At 41.9% G+C, this 14,494-nt stretch overlaps 1 protein-coding gene across 5 annotated transcripts in view; it reads left to right on the top strand.

The window, feature by feature from the left end:
- Positions 1 to 14,494, top strand: part of adam11 (ADAM metallopeptidase domain 11) — a 105,401-nt gene that overhangs the window by 29,466 nt on the left and 61,441 nt on the right. For all 5 annotated transcript variants that reach the window (XM_062957978.1, XM_016994520.2, XM_016994519.2 and 2 more), the window contains exons 4-6: positions 817 to 883; positions 11,484 to 11,569; positions 12,804 to 12,870. In XM_062957978.1, coding sequence (XP_062814048.1) covers positions 817 to 883; positions 11,484 to 11,569; positions 12,804 to 12,870 — 220 coding nt within the window. The remainder of the gene's footprint in view (positions 1 to 816; positions 884 to 11,483; positions 11,570 to 12,803; positions 12,871 to 14,494) is intronic.

A 14,494-nucleotide genomic window follows, 5' to 3' on the forward strand; every position in this document is an offset into this window, starting at 1 on the left:
CAGAGCATACATACAACAGAGACAGACTTGCTTTTCCCAGCAGTTTGGAGATAAGGAGCGGAAAAGCAGGTGTGTGAGGAATGATGTCATGGGAGGGCTTGAGGCCTTTTAAGTGGGTTTCTGCTGGTACAATCATTGTATTCAGGTGAACAGCTCTCAGTTCCTGATCCTATGTTTGTATATTCATGTGTTCAAGTTTTTCAATTTGTTCCTGGTTCCAGTTTCATGTGTAGCATAGGTTGCCTGCCTTAGATTCGTGTTATCATGTTTATGGATATATCTGCAGATTGACTCTTGAAACCATATCTAAAAGGATTTTGGAATCTTGGCTATCTTGGAAATAACTATTTGAACTTTGTTTCTCTTGATTTGCTTATTTTTATATATTCTTCTCTTAATAATTTTTCATTTCTCCAGTCTCATGGGAACTGCCAGGAGATTCCAAAACAATTCTCTCCAGGCCACTTCTATCTTCCTCTGAGCCCTCTGAATGTGTCCCAGCATCCCCTTCCTTATCTTCTGAGAATCTGACCAGGCTACAACAACATTTTCGCTACCATGGCTCAATGCCATGGAATCATAGGGGTTGTAGTGAGGCACTACCACTATTTGCTAGAGAAGACTAAAGACTACATAAAACTAGAGCTTCTCTCAGAATGCCATACCATTCAGTCAAGGAAATCAATGTGGGGTCAGACTGCATTCATTCTCTGTGCCACTGTACCTTAAGAAGGGAGCGGAAATTGGAAGATGGGAATAGAATATAGTCTCATCTGTCAGTGCTGTCTTCATGTTTCTTTTCTCTTTTCTTCTCAGCCACCTGCTCTCGTCACATTACGTGGAACGTCACTTTGGTCAGGATGGAAATGTCAGCCACACCACGGTAAGGGGAGACACGTTATAGGGATTTTATTCGGTTTCCTCTCTGAGCTTTTTCTGGTTTTCTAATCAGAACCAATGACTCCAAATCTCATGTTTTCAGGAAGCTGCAACCTAAATCCTATTGTTAGTCATGACTGAAGTAGACCCAATCAATTAAACAAGTCACCTATGTGTTGGTTCATTTGCTCCACTCCCTCTCTCTCCCCTGGCCCATATATCTTAATTTATTGTGCCTGGTCAATTCCCCCCCCCCCCCAAAAGCCCGAGTCTATCTATTTGTTGTTCCAAGCTAGATGTGTGGCTTCTGATGCCCTGAAGCATGAAAGGTGAAATCTGGGTGGGGCAGCAGGAAGGCTATGGCCAACCGGAGGGCCTCTTTTGCTGTCTGCAGCTGCTGAAGCAAAGAGCTGGTTTGCAGACGCTGAGTCTGAAAAAGAATGAATGAGCGCTCCAGAAATAGCTCGGCTCGCAAAGCCAGGCATCGGTGCAAACGAGCGCCTCACAAGTAGAGCATCAATAATGCTTAAGTGCTTGCTAAGTGGTTGGTCACACACACTCGCAAGCGACTGCAGTCAGATCCTCTGAATCTCCCTCCGAGTTGCCCTCCCCATTGTCTTCTTGCTCCCCTGCTTTGCTGTGAGCTCCGGCTTCCCCCGTCCCCAGCTGAGCTAACCTGAACCATACTGTTTTCTATAAATAGACATAAAAAGGAGTGGGAGGGGGCTGGCTGGCTGGCTTGCCAGCTCCCTTGCCTATCACACTGCAGCAACTGTGAACACCAGCCTGTGCAGTGACACACACGTGAACTGGTTCATGGAAAGATGCAGGAGAGAGACCAGGGAGAAAGCTGGTGTGCCTCCTCCTGAACAGAGGGTAACACTGCTGCTCCCTAGTTCTGTGCTTCAGTGCACATGGGCTAGAAGAGGCACATGCTGACCTATCCTACATCAGCCACATGGCAGCAGGTCATGGAAAGTGCCATCCCATGTTTTGTATGCCTTTTAATATCTACTGATTAAATCACTTGCAGCTCAGCTAGGGAAGGGGAAGCTGGGCTTGATTTTTGGTATTCTTTTCTTTAGTCCCTCAACATTTGATCTCTGACTAAGGCTTGTTCCTCTAATTTGATAGCTTTCCCCAACCCACATCCTCCAGATGTACCAAACTATGTTAAATACCAGCATCTTCTACCATTATAACCATGCCACCCAAGGTTGATTAATGTTGTAATGCCAGGGTTCCATGTATCTCACTGAAAACTTGCCCTATCAGGTACATCTTGAGTTCATACTTCAGTCATTTCCTACCTGAGCTCTTCTCTGGCTTTTTGCATTTTTCTCTAATTATGAGTATCTAGAAGTGGTTCCCAACCTTCTTTTGACCAGGGCCCACTTTGACTAGGGTCCACTTTGACCAGGGCCCACTTTGACTAGGGTCCACTTTGACCAGGACCCACTTTGACTAGGGTCCACTTTGACTAGGGTCCACTTTGACCAGGGACCACTCTCCAACATAGTACCAAAAGGATTATGAATCAGTTTTTGGTCAACTTTAGATTTGGTTTGTTTTTTAGGGTTCTGATTCAGAAAGCTGCATTGGATAGACCACATCAGCTCTAGTTTCTGATACAGAACGTATACCATCCTGTAGTTATCATTTACTCGCCCACAGAAAACCATATTTAATAATCTAGAGCTGATGTGGTCTATCCAATGCAATGGTCAGCTCTGTGCAAAGGAGCGGAAATAAAATTAATAAAATAAAATAAAGAGGAAGGAGGTTCACAGACCGGATTTTCGTTCTGGGTCACGGCCCACTGGTTGAGAACCACTGATCTAGAATCAGAGGTCAGTGCCAAACTCATTTGCTTCTCTTGTTGTTCATCCTATGCTGTGTCCTTCCTTAAATCCTTTCACCAGCTTCCTGTTCCCTTTTGTATTTAACAAAAAAAATCCTTGTTGTCCTTCACTTTAGAACTCCTTCTATGTCCTTGCTTGACCCACACTTTCAGCTCTTCTCATTCAACCTATCCTGGCTCTTCCATTTCTACCAGCATTGTCGTTTCTGACAGTCCCTGGTTCTCTTTAAATGCCTTGCCTAGTCTTGCTGGCTTGGAACTCCTTTAAATAGTGCAGCCTCTCTCCTTGCCTTGCTTCAGTTCCAGCGTCAGACCTTGGGAAGACTTCATCTCCCTTGGATATTCCTGACCCACTTGATAGTTCTCCTGTCTGTGAACTCTTGCAACTCCCTCGACTCCTTTTTTTTGTTGCCTCCCCTGCTGTTGAAATACAGTAGAGTCTCACTTATCCAAGCCTCGCTTATCCAAGCCTCTGGATAATCCAATACATTTTTGTAGTCAAGGTTTTCAATATATCATGATATTTTGGTGCTAAATTCACAAATACAGTAATTACAACATAACATGACTGCGTATTGAACTACTTCTTCTGTCAAATTTGTTGTATAACATGAAGTTTTGGTGCTTAATTTGTAAAATCATAACCTAATTTGATGTTTAATAGGCTTTTCCTTAATTCCTCCTTATTATCCAAGATATTCGCTTATCCAAGCTACTGCCAGCCCGTTTAGCTTGGATAAGTGAGACTCTACTGTATAGGGCCCTAGTATTAAGGATGGGAAAAGCCTTGCAGGGCAAGAGTCAACTTTAGAGAGAACAATTTTCTCTTTGGAGGCTTGAAGCAATGTCTAGTCTCAGTCCGGCTTGAAGTCAGTGGTCAAAAATGGCCAAAAGAAGCGAGAACAGGGTTCTCTCAGTCGCCTCTTAAAAATGAGTATCCATTTAAGAACTGGGTTGGCTAATGTAGAATCATCCTGAATTTGGTTGTTAGCATCTGATGCTTGAATGGGCACAGGCCAGTTTTTCCAATGTAGTTTGACAGACTTTATTTCTTTTTTACTTTATGGCAATTCCTATATTTGCTTTTGTATATGGAGCTTAACTTATGTAAATCTGCATCGTTGGTCTTGTTTTCAGGGTGAAGCATTCCCTTTTTGTTACAAAGTGTCAGGTGTATGCAAACACCCTGTGTGTCTGGAGGTTTGGCTCTTTACATAAAAGGATGAATACAGAGTTGAGAAATGAAGCTCCCCTTCTTGACCCCTTTCTCCAACCCAAATATAATATCTAGCTATATTCCTATGCTGTAGTCAGTAGTTCTCAACCTGTGGTTCCCAGATGTTTTTGGCCTTCAACTTCCAGAAATCCTAACAGCTGGTAAACTGGCCGGGATTTCTGGAAGTTGTACGTCAAAAAATTCTGGGGACCCCAGGTTGAGAACCACTGCTGTAGGTAGTTCTGCATCCTGATTCACTTCTGACACTGGACTCGATTAAGATGAAAAACTGTTTAATACTCCTGGGCAGTGGTTCTCAATCTGGGTCCCCAGATGTTTTTGTGGCCTACAACTCCCAGAAATCCCAGCCAGTTTATCAGCTGTTAGGATTTCTGGGAGTTGAAGGCCAAAAACATCTGGGGACCCCAGGTTGAGAACTACTGCTGTCGGGCATATCAAAACAAAATAGGTTGAGGGTTTGCATATTCTTTATTTTCCAAAGTTGATATTAGATTGCTTTGATATGTTACTATTCCAAACTAATGATTCCCAATGTTTCCCATTCACTAGCCATGCTGGGCAGTAGAGTTGTGCATGGAACCCGTTTTCCTTTGTTTCATCCGTTCTTTCGTACTTTCGTTACCTTTGGGAGCATGCAACGGGAAGCCCCCCAATGAAAATTAGCTTGACATGAAAGCAAGTGGGAACCGATCATTTGACTCACCTTCTGCTTTCGTGAGCACATGGTGCTCCATTCCTCTTTGCCTTGGAAAGAGAGAACACATATGGTGTGCAGACCCAGCACGGGTGCCAGCCAGCAGGCGAGTGCCTCCCTTAAAGTAAGTAAGTCAGAACATGCCTTCTTGCCTTGAGAGTGTGTGTGGTGTGCAGTCCCAGCACCCACACCTATATGCAGCCAAGCGTCTCCTCTAGAGTAGAAACAGGTAATAAGTCTCCTTAAAGCATGCACCTGCCTGCAGCTGAGTGCCTCTCCTCTAGAGTAAAACATCTTAAATGCCTAAAATGACGGGAAGGGCAGCCTGGGAAGCCCCCTCCCCCCAATAAGGTGCCAATAGAAAGCGAATCTTTCAGCACCCCAGAGCGAAAACAGATACCTGCCCTCCCAATTTTGGGAGGCTCCCAAAAAACGGGGCCCCCACCAAAAGCCAGGACACAAAACAGATCAAGGTTTACCCTGAAAACACAACCCTGCTGCACCTCAGCCTTGATTCACCTTGCTCTAGCACAGAAACTCCACAACAGGTTTGAGTCTTTGTAGTTTATTAAAGAAAGATAGTAAAAAGTTCTTCAAAAGTAAAAGTAAAACATCCAAAGTCAGTTACAAATATAGTCTTGAGATACAGTAGAGTCTCACTTATCCAACATAAACGGGCCAGCAGAACATTGGATATGCGAATACGTTGGATAATAAGGAGAGATTAAGAAAAAGCCTATTAAATATCAAAATAGGTTATGATTTTACAAATTAAGCACCAAAACATCATGTTATACAACAAATTTGACAGAAAAAGTAGTTCAATACGCAGTAATGTTATGTTGTAATTACTGTATTTACAAAATTAGCACCTAAATATTACGTTATATTGAAAACATTGACTACAAAAATGCATTGGATAATCCAGAACGTTGGATAAGTGAGACTCTACTGTAAAAGTCCAGAGCTTACCAGGAATAAACAAGATCCAAAGGAAACATGGCAAAATCCAAGAAACATAGATACATGGCCTTCAGTATAATCCAAAGCACAGCAGGGAAACTAGAGCTTGCTTCTCCAGCGAGGAAGTTGCTTTGACAACAGCTCTTCCCCAAAGCACTCCTTTTATCACATCACTCTTTGCAGCACATGAAAGTATTTCTTTGCCCTCTCACCTCCCCCCCTCCCCGTCTGTTTGCAATCCTTACACAACAAACCCTACTGGTTAGGGGGTTCTGGTTTCTGTAGTCCAGGAAAGTGGTATAATAGAGTCTCACTTATCCAACATTCTGGATTATCCAACACATTTTTGTAGTCAATGTTTTCAATGCATTGTGATATTTTGGTGCTAAATTCGTAAATACAGTAATTACTACATAGCATTAATGTGTAATGAACTATTTTTTCTGTCAAATTTGTTGTATAACATAATGATTTGGTGCTTAATTTGTAAAATCATAACCTCTTTTGATGTTTAATAGGCTTTTTCTTAATCTCTCCTTATTATCCAACGCATTTGCTTATCCAACGTTCTGCCGGCCCGTTTATGTTGGATAAGTGAGACTCTACTGTATTTCTAAGCTCTAGGAATATGGCAGACATATGAACCTCATTGGCTGTAAATTTTTGGAAGCAGGGATTGGGCTGCCTTCTTGGGATGAATGGGTAAAACTTCTTCTCAGAAGTTTCTCTGTAAATGGTAGGGACAATTTTTAAAATCCTGTGCTTGATCGCAACAATCCCATTCCAAAAGCATCTGGGGAAGTATTAAAACTTGGGGGAGGGAAAGCCTATTTTCAGCCCAGTACAACAGCTTAACTGTGCAATCCTATGCTTGCTTGCTCAGAAATAAGTCCCACTAAGCTCAGAGGGTAATAGTGTGCTTTGGGTTGCTGACAAAAAGCCAAAGCAGGCATTACCCCCTCAATCTGTGCTGTCTCATTTATTTTCCCAAAAAGGACCTGGCAAAGGCTGGCAATTAAAAAGAAAGAAGCCCCCAAATCTTTCAATTATCTGTTCATTTTCTCTGACACGTGCATAATTAACCAGGTACATTACTTTTGGTGGACTGGATCTATATCTATATCTCAAATTTGCAGGTCATCTATTCTAACCTTCTGCAACAGCATCTCTGCAAAGTAACTATCCAACCTCTACAGTGATACTTCTATTTAAAAATTAGTTAACAGCAGAAGCAAATATTTTTCTAGCTAAAGAGAGTTGAAATTGCACAAATATTTACAGGCAGGTTAAATTCAGTTTTCAAAACCAGGAGAATTTGTAACCTGCAAGAATCTAAAGCTTGGAAAAGTTACTTTTGGGAACTAAAACTGCCAGCATCCTCCATGGCCTCTTGGATGTACTGTTGTTATCCTCACCTTTACTGTAAATCTGCAGGTTCATGGTCACAGTGCTGTTGTACAAGTTTCTGTATGCAAAAGAGCCAAACTTCACTATGGTCTCTATAAAAGGGGGTTTGTGGAAGGTGGAATCTACATTGCCAAATAATGCAGTTTGAATAGCATCATATGGTCAGTTCATACATGATTTAATGGGTCAAAGCTTGCATTTGAATCAGAGTAAAAAATTCCAGTCTGAGGGCCCGTCCAAACAGTACCTTTATCCCAGGAGCTCCTGCAGCAAACAGGAGGGTGGCCAGATGCCGTTCCTTGTAAACCTGGAAGCAATTGCTGCAAAAGGCAAAAAAACACGAGATTATCCGATATCTGGACCTTCGAATGTCTGTATGGCTCTGCAATTGGAAATCATGGATTTTTTAAATCTGGGTTTGTTCTCGAGTTTTAGATGCTTGTTTCTGATTGATCCGTTCCCAAAAAGAAGTTGAACTTCAGTAGAAGACAAAAATCTTGTCCTGGAAAGAGGAACTTTGTCCTTTACCTGAAGTTTGTGGCAGAAAAATGAAGTTCTTGGGGTGCAACAAATATTTTCACATTAAGTAGTACACAATGAAACAGGAACAGACACTTTCAAACCAGGAACAGACTGTCATCATTACTGTAATTAGTCAGACCTTGTTGTATGGCCATCTGTGCCTACAAGTTTCATGGTGTACTTGTGCCAGAGAACAACATGATGATTTTGGCTGGTTATACATATTGGTTCTTCATTGGATGTATGCTGACAACATGGGTGCAATTTAGTAAATGGCATGGCAAAAACTTACTACTTGCTGTTGGGACATGGATGTGCTGGAGAGGAATGTAAATATTGAGAGCCAAGGTCATGCAGGTGGATAATAGAAACAGCCATATATAACCCAGGAACAGCACCCTATTGCTCGATGCCACTAGTACGCAACCAAATATGCCTGGACAGATGACCAGGCAGCCAGGCTCTAAAAAGTGTCAATAATGATCAAGTTTGTTCTTGGCTTGAAAGTATGTGTTCTTGTTTGATTGTGCAGTGCTGACTTGGGCAGAAGTGTCCTATCCCATTAGGTTTGTTTGTGTGGCAGTTTCTCTGGCCAGAACAGAGAACGGAAATTTTGCAGAGATCCGTATATCCATATATCCGCATCCCAGGGCTTAAAATAAAGTTGCTGAGGTTTCTAGCAAAAGTCTTGGGGTGTCCATCTTGGGAGCCTCTAAATCTCGGAACAAATCAACAAGTCTGGACAACGGGGGCAGAAATCCCAGGACTAACAACAGGTCTGTATGTGGACCTCTTCTAAAGTTCTGGGGTTTTTTTACCCCTGTTTAAAAATTTACCCTGTAATTTAGTATTGTCTGGAAGCACCCTTAGAGATAATATAATTATTACTTGCAGGATCTAAATTGTGAAAGCTGAGCCCCAGAATCAGTCTGCAGTGTCATGGATAAACCATGTGAAATAAAGGTTATAATGCTTCTGAGAGTAAACAGACTGCCTTGTAGAAGTCATCATGATAGTGCAGGGTGGCCTTGTACATCTGGGTTTGGGGACAAGACTTGAAAATATATTTTTTAAATGGTTGAAAAACATATTTTTGAGTATTGAGAATTTCCAATGAGAAGAATCCTGGACTGCCTTGAATCTTCACTGATGAGAACTTGTGTACAAAATTCACGTGTGGTTGTTTTGTGCTGAAAATGGCACTTTCTGAGCAGAAATAAGTATTTCTGCATTTAATTATTTTACACAGAGAAAAATGCTGTTTTTTGTGTGCAAAATGACCATTATGCAGAATGACCATGTAGAATCATAGAAACATAGAATAGTAGAGTTGGAAGAGACCACATGGGCCATCTAGTCCAACCCCCTGCCAAGAAGCAGGAAATCGCATTCAAAGCACCCCCGACAGATGGCCATCCAGCCTCTGCTTAAAAGCCTCCAAGGAAGGAGCCTCCACCACAGCCCCGGGGAGAGAGTTCCACTGTCGAACAGCTCTCACAGTGAGGAAGTTCTTCCTGATGTTCAGGTGGAATCTCCTTTCCTGTAGTTTGAAGCCATTGTTCCGTGTCCTAGTCTGCAGGGCAGCAGAAAACAAGCTTGCTCCCTCTTCCCTATGACTTCCCTTCACATATTTGTACATGGCTATCATGTCTCCTCTCAGCCTTCTCTTTTGCAGGCTAAACATGCCCAGTTCTTTAAGCCGCTCCTCATAGGGCTTGTTCTCCAGACCCTTAATCATTTTAGTCGCCCTCCTCTGGACGCTTTCCAGCTTGTCAACATCTCCCTTCAACTGTGGTGCCCAAAATTGGACACAGTATTCCAGGTGTGGTCTGACCAAGGCAGAATAGAGGGGGAGCATAACTTAACTTAACTTCCTTGTAGCACCTTAACTTCCTTCTTTTTTACAAGTTCCACTCAGTGCACTTTGCCCAGCTCATTTTAAGTTTTTATTGCTGTGTTTTTCATGTGTTTTATAATGATTGTGATTTTTAATGCCTTTTAAATTTATTTGTGTGTTTTTGTATTTGATATTACTGTATGCTGGTTTTATATCTGTAAGCCGCCCCGAGTCCCTCTGGGGAGATGGTGGCGGAGTACAAAAATAAAATTATTATTATTATTATAATTTGCGTAAAAAAAAAAATCTCAGAAAAATAAGTCTTGAATTGCAGCTAGCTTTTGGAAATTGCAGTTTTTTGAAGACTTTCTCAGCGTAGGAGGAAAATAGGTGAAATTATACATTGCTACTTTCGAGAAGAAACTTTCGGGAAGAATTCTGTCTCTATGGAATTCTACCTGGGCTTTGGACCCACATAAAAATAAGTCACACACATGCGATTTCGCTTTCTCAGTGGTTGTGTAAGTGTAGTCCCTAGTGCAGCTATTTTTCCTGCAAATATATCTCTTCATGCCTCTCTTTTGATGTGGTCAGCAGCTAATTAGTTGCTGTTCAGTGGAGAGCTTTTGGGCATGATGCTAGTTGTCTATTTGATCATGAATAGAGATATGTAAAGGTACTTTGAGACTCATTTTCTTACCCACTGAGATTTCCCCGTTGTCCTAAAAGCCCTGAGATCAGGGAACCCTGCCAGCTATGCATCATCCAAACAGGCTTGAGACCTTCACCTGTGATTATAGAAACTTACTATTGCCCATATTCATTTATGTCAAGAGAGGCCTTTTTTGAAGAAGTGATTGGGCATGGTGAGCAACAGCTTCACTTTTCCCCAATCCAAGTGGACTGTTAAAACATATTTCTGATACAGCCATCACCCATTCACCATATTCCTATTGGATTTTATCACATGGGGTGATATATCACAGTTATGACAGGATAAAGGTGCCTTTGGACAAAGCTTACTACATGACACTGTGTCTCTCTTGTACTTGCATTGTGCTTGAATCGTGATTGGATCATCTCTTTTCATTTACAGAAAAAAAATTGTCAATGAATCCCATTTTTTTAAGAACTGTTTAGAAAATGGTATTCATAAGGTTTTAGAGAAGAGCCAAAAACCTGTTTGAGTAGAATCTTCTCAAGTGGTATACAAACAAATGTAACTATGCAAGGCAATTGGCTTCAGTTGTTAGACTGAAAACCTATTGTCTCTGATCTGTTAGGAAAACAGAGGAATATGCCAGTGCATAAAAATAACAGTTTTTCAGAAATGTTTTTTAGTACTCAAAATATAAATATACTAGTCATGTGCATTCGGGACTTACCTTGATCCATTTTGTGTCCCGACTTTTGGTGGGGGCTCTGATCCATTTTCGTCTGAGCCTCCCGAAATGGGAAGGTCAGACATTTTGTTTTTGTTTTCTGGGCCGAAATATCCGTTTTCTTTTGGCCCATTATTGCGTTGGGGGGTGGGGGGGGGGTGGAGACTTCACCCATAGGTGAAGCAGACTTTGGGCCTATGCACCCGGGCCTTGCAGGGCCTGCAGGCGATTGCCAAGTAAGGAGGGTTCCTTAATCAGCGCTCAGCTGCAGGCCCTCAAGGCAATCAATCCGAAAAGCAGACTTGGAGCCAGTACTGGCTCCTGCCTGCCTTTTGTTTCGATTGCATTTTTTTTCCAGGGGGGTGGGGCTGTGTGCATTGTAGGTAGGAAGTGAGGCTGTGCAGATTATTGATTGCAGGAAATGGCATTAGCAAATTGCCGGCATTGAGTAATTTGGTATGGTATAAAACTGATCATTCCAATAAAAGTGGGTTTCCATTTGATTGAAGAATGCAGTTGTGATGGGACAACAGGCTGGTATGACAAAGTCCTTTGGGTAGGAAACCATTGGAAGATTGCTTTGACCCAAGGGCAACCTGTTGCTGATCTCTGTCCTGTTTTATGTGAGATCTGTATTATATGGACCTTGGGAAGATAAGGAAATTCACTTACCTCCATGCTTCTTCTATGCTCTGTTTCAGGGTGCTGGGGAACACTGTTACTACCAAGGCCATCTCCGTGGAGAAGTGAACTCTTTCGCTGCTCTGTCCAGCTGTCATGGCTTGCAGTGAGTAGCAAATATTGGGCTGGGAAAAGGAACCATCAAAGGAGCTTTCAAACACACACACAAGATGAACATGTCAACATGTTTCTAACTTAATTGTGATTTTTTTATAACATTGCATTTGCTCTTACTATGTTTATGCTTACTATTTGGGAATTATGATGACTTAAAGTGTAGCCTGGAGCCCCTAGTGGCACAGCGGGTTAAACCGCTGAGCTGCTGAACTTGCTGACCAAAAGATCAGCGGTTAGAATCTGGGGAGCGGAGTGGGCTCCCGCTGTTAGTCCCAGCTTCTGCCAACCCAGCAGTTCGAAAACATACAAATGTGAGTAGATCAATAGGTACTGCTCTGGCAAGAACGTAATGGCGCTCCATGCAGTCATGCCGGCCACATGACCTTAGAGGAGTCTATGGACAATGCCAGCTCTTTGGCTTATAAATGGAGATGAGCACCAACCCCCAGAGTTGGACAGGATTAAGCTTAATGTCAAGGGAAAAGCTTTACCTAAGGTGTAGCCTGAACATTTTAAAGCAAATAATGATTGTAATTGAGGGACTAAATTAGATATAGTGGACCCTTAGTATCCACTGGGGTTTGGTTTTAAGACCACCCTTTGGATACCAAAAACCATGGATGCTCATGTCCCATTATATACGATGGCATAGTAAAATTGCTGTTCTAGTGAAGCTGTGCTGGTCTGTGTGTGTGTGTTAGAAATAAAGCCCACCGCATGACTGATATTGTCAAATTGGAAGTCTCCTTAACATCTGGGGATGTAATTTACTAAGTAGTTCCTAGGGCTTTGTAATGCATTGATGCTTTCTTGTGCCCTTTTATACTATGCATTATAGCACTATGATGCCCCTTTAACTGGCAACATTCTATACGATCTTAAGATATGCACTTTAGGGAAGAGTATTTCACAGGGTGAATTATGACCGAAAGTGGAATAGTGGTGCTTTTAACTTGGTAGTTGTAAAGGAACCTCGACTCATGCTTTGATATAAAATATTATTTTTCAAACTAGTGCCAGAGAACTCAGCAAGTCCTAATAACAGAGTGTAGCATAGTTACTTTTTTTTGGAATACAGCAATCATTCCCTATTCTGGGATTATGGTCTTGGAAAATATGTATTTTCCTGTTCCAGAGCCTAATGGCATTGGCAAGTGCTAGGATGTTGAATAAATATGTCTGAAACATTCACTTCTTTGTGTTTCTTTGCATCCCTCCCTCAGTGGTGTTTTCTCCGATGGAAAAGCCACGTACCTACTGGAGCCTCACGACTCACCTGAGCACCAAGAGGTAAGGAAAGGCTTGGCTTAGGCTGTAATTCCATCACTGCCACAGAGACGCTTCACTTGGATTTCATTGGCAGAGGTGAAAGGAAGGCCAAGGGAAACAGTATGTGGATTACTTTGCCTTTTTAAGAATCCCCCCCCCCCACTCACCTCTCAATGCCTCTACGTTCTTGCAACTTGTTTTAGGGCACAGGTAATAACTAAAGTAAAGGTCAGCGTAGGTTGTATGGGATAGAATGTTGGATTTGTGATATGGAGCCCTGCGCTCAAGTTCTTGCTTAACCGTGGAGCTCAGTAATTGATTTGAGGGCGTTCATAACATCACATGCTACTCTTGTCTCACAAGGTCGTCACAAGGAAAAATCAGCAGAATCCCATGACTGCTGCTGTCATTTGCTTATTGGAAGATGAAAGGGATATACGTATAATAAAAGACTTTTGACACCTTGCGTGGCTGTCCCAACAGTTACCTGCTCTGTTCGCCAAAAACAGACACGGATTGGGAAGATGAGTAAAACAAGGATTTATTAAAACATTTCTGTGCAGAAAAGGGACAGGCAATGAGATCAATCCACAAAGACTACATTTCTGAGAAACAAAGGAATTATTTGTATTTACATCCCTTTCAAAGTTGGAATTCCTTTATGACCCTCCCCCCACCTCTCTTTTCCAGCAACTGATCATCAATACATTGGGTTGCTGTGCGTTTTTCGGGCTGTATGACCATGTTCCAGTAACATTCTCTCCTGATGTTTCATCTGCATCTCCGGCAAGCATCCTCAGGTTTCTTGGAAATGAGGAAAGTGGAGTCTATATCTATATATATAAAAGAGTGATGGCATCACGGCAATTCACAAAACAACACAAGTACAGGCCCCCCAACCTCAAAATTTGACAACACAACCGATCATCCACGCCTCAAGGTTGATACAACAAAAAGAAAAGAAAAATAAAGTCCTAATTAGAGGGAGAGCAATAATTTTTTTTATCCAATTGCTGCCAGTTTAGAGGGCTAATCTCTGCCCACTTGGTTGCCTAGCAACCAAGGGACAGCCAGGTTTCAGTTAGGGGACAGGCCGATTTAGGCCTCACTTAGACTTCTTCCACAGATTATCTAATTTGCACTGGATTATATGGCAGTGTAGACTCAAGGCCCTTCCACACAGCTATATAACCCATTTATAATCTTATATTATCTGCTTTGCACTGGATTATCTTGACTCCACACTACCATATAATCCACTTCAGTGTGCATTTTATACAGCTGTGAAGAAGGAGCCTCATATAATCCAGTTCTGAGCAGATAATATAAGATTAGAAATATACAGTAGAGTCTCACTTATCCAACGTAAACAGGCTGGCAGGATAAGTGAATATGTTGGATAATAAGAAGGGATTCAGGAAAAGCCAATTAAACATCAAATTAGGTAATCGTTATACAAATTAAGCACAAAAACATATTATACAACAAATTTGACAGAAAAAGTAGTTCCATGCGCAGTAATGCTATGTAGTATTTACAGTAGAGTCTCACTTATCCAACACTCGCTTATCCAACGTTCTGGATTATCCAATGCATTTTTGTAGTCAATGCTTTCAATATATCGTGATATTTTGGTGCTAAATTC

This window comes from Anolis carolinensis, chromosome 6 (genome assembly GCF_035594765.1).
Source record: "Anolis carolinensis isolate JA03-04 chromosome 6, rAnoCar3.1.pri, whole genome shotgun sequence".
Lineage (NCBI taxonomy): Eukaryota > Metazoa > Chordata > Lepidosauria > Squamata > Dactyloidae > Anolis > Anolis carolinensis.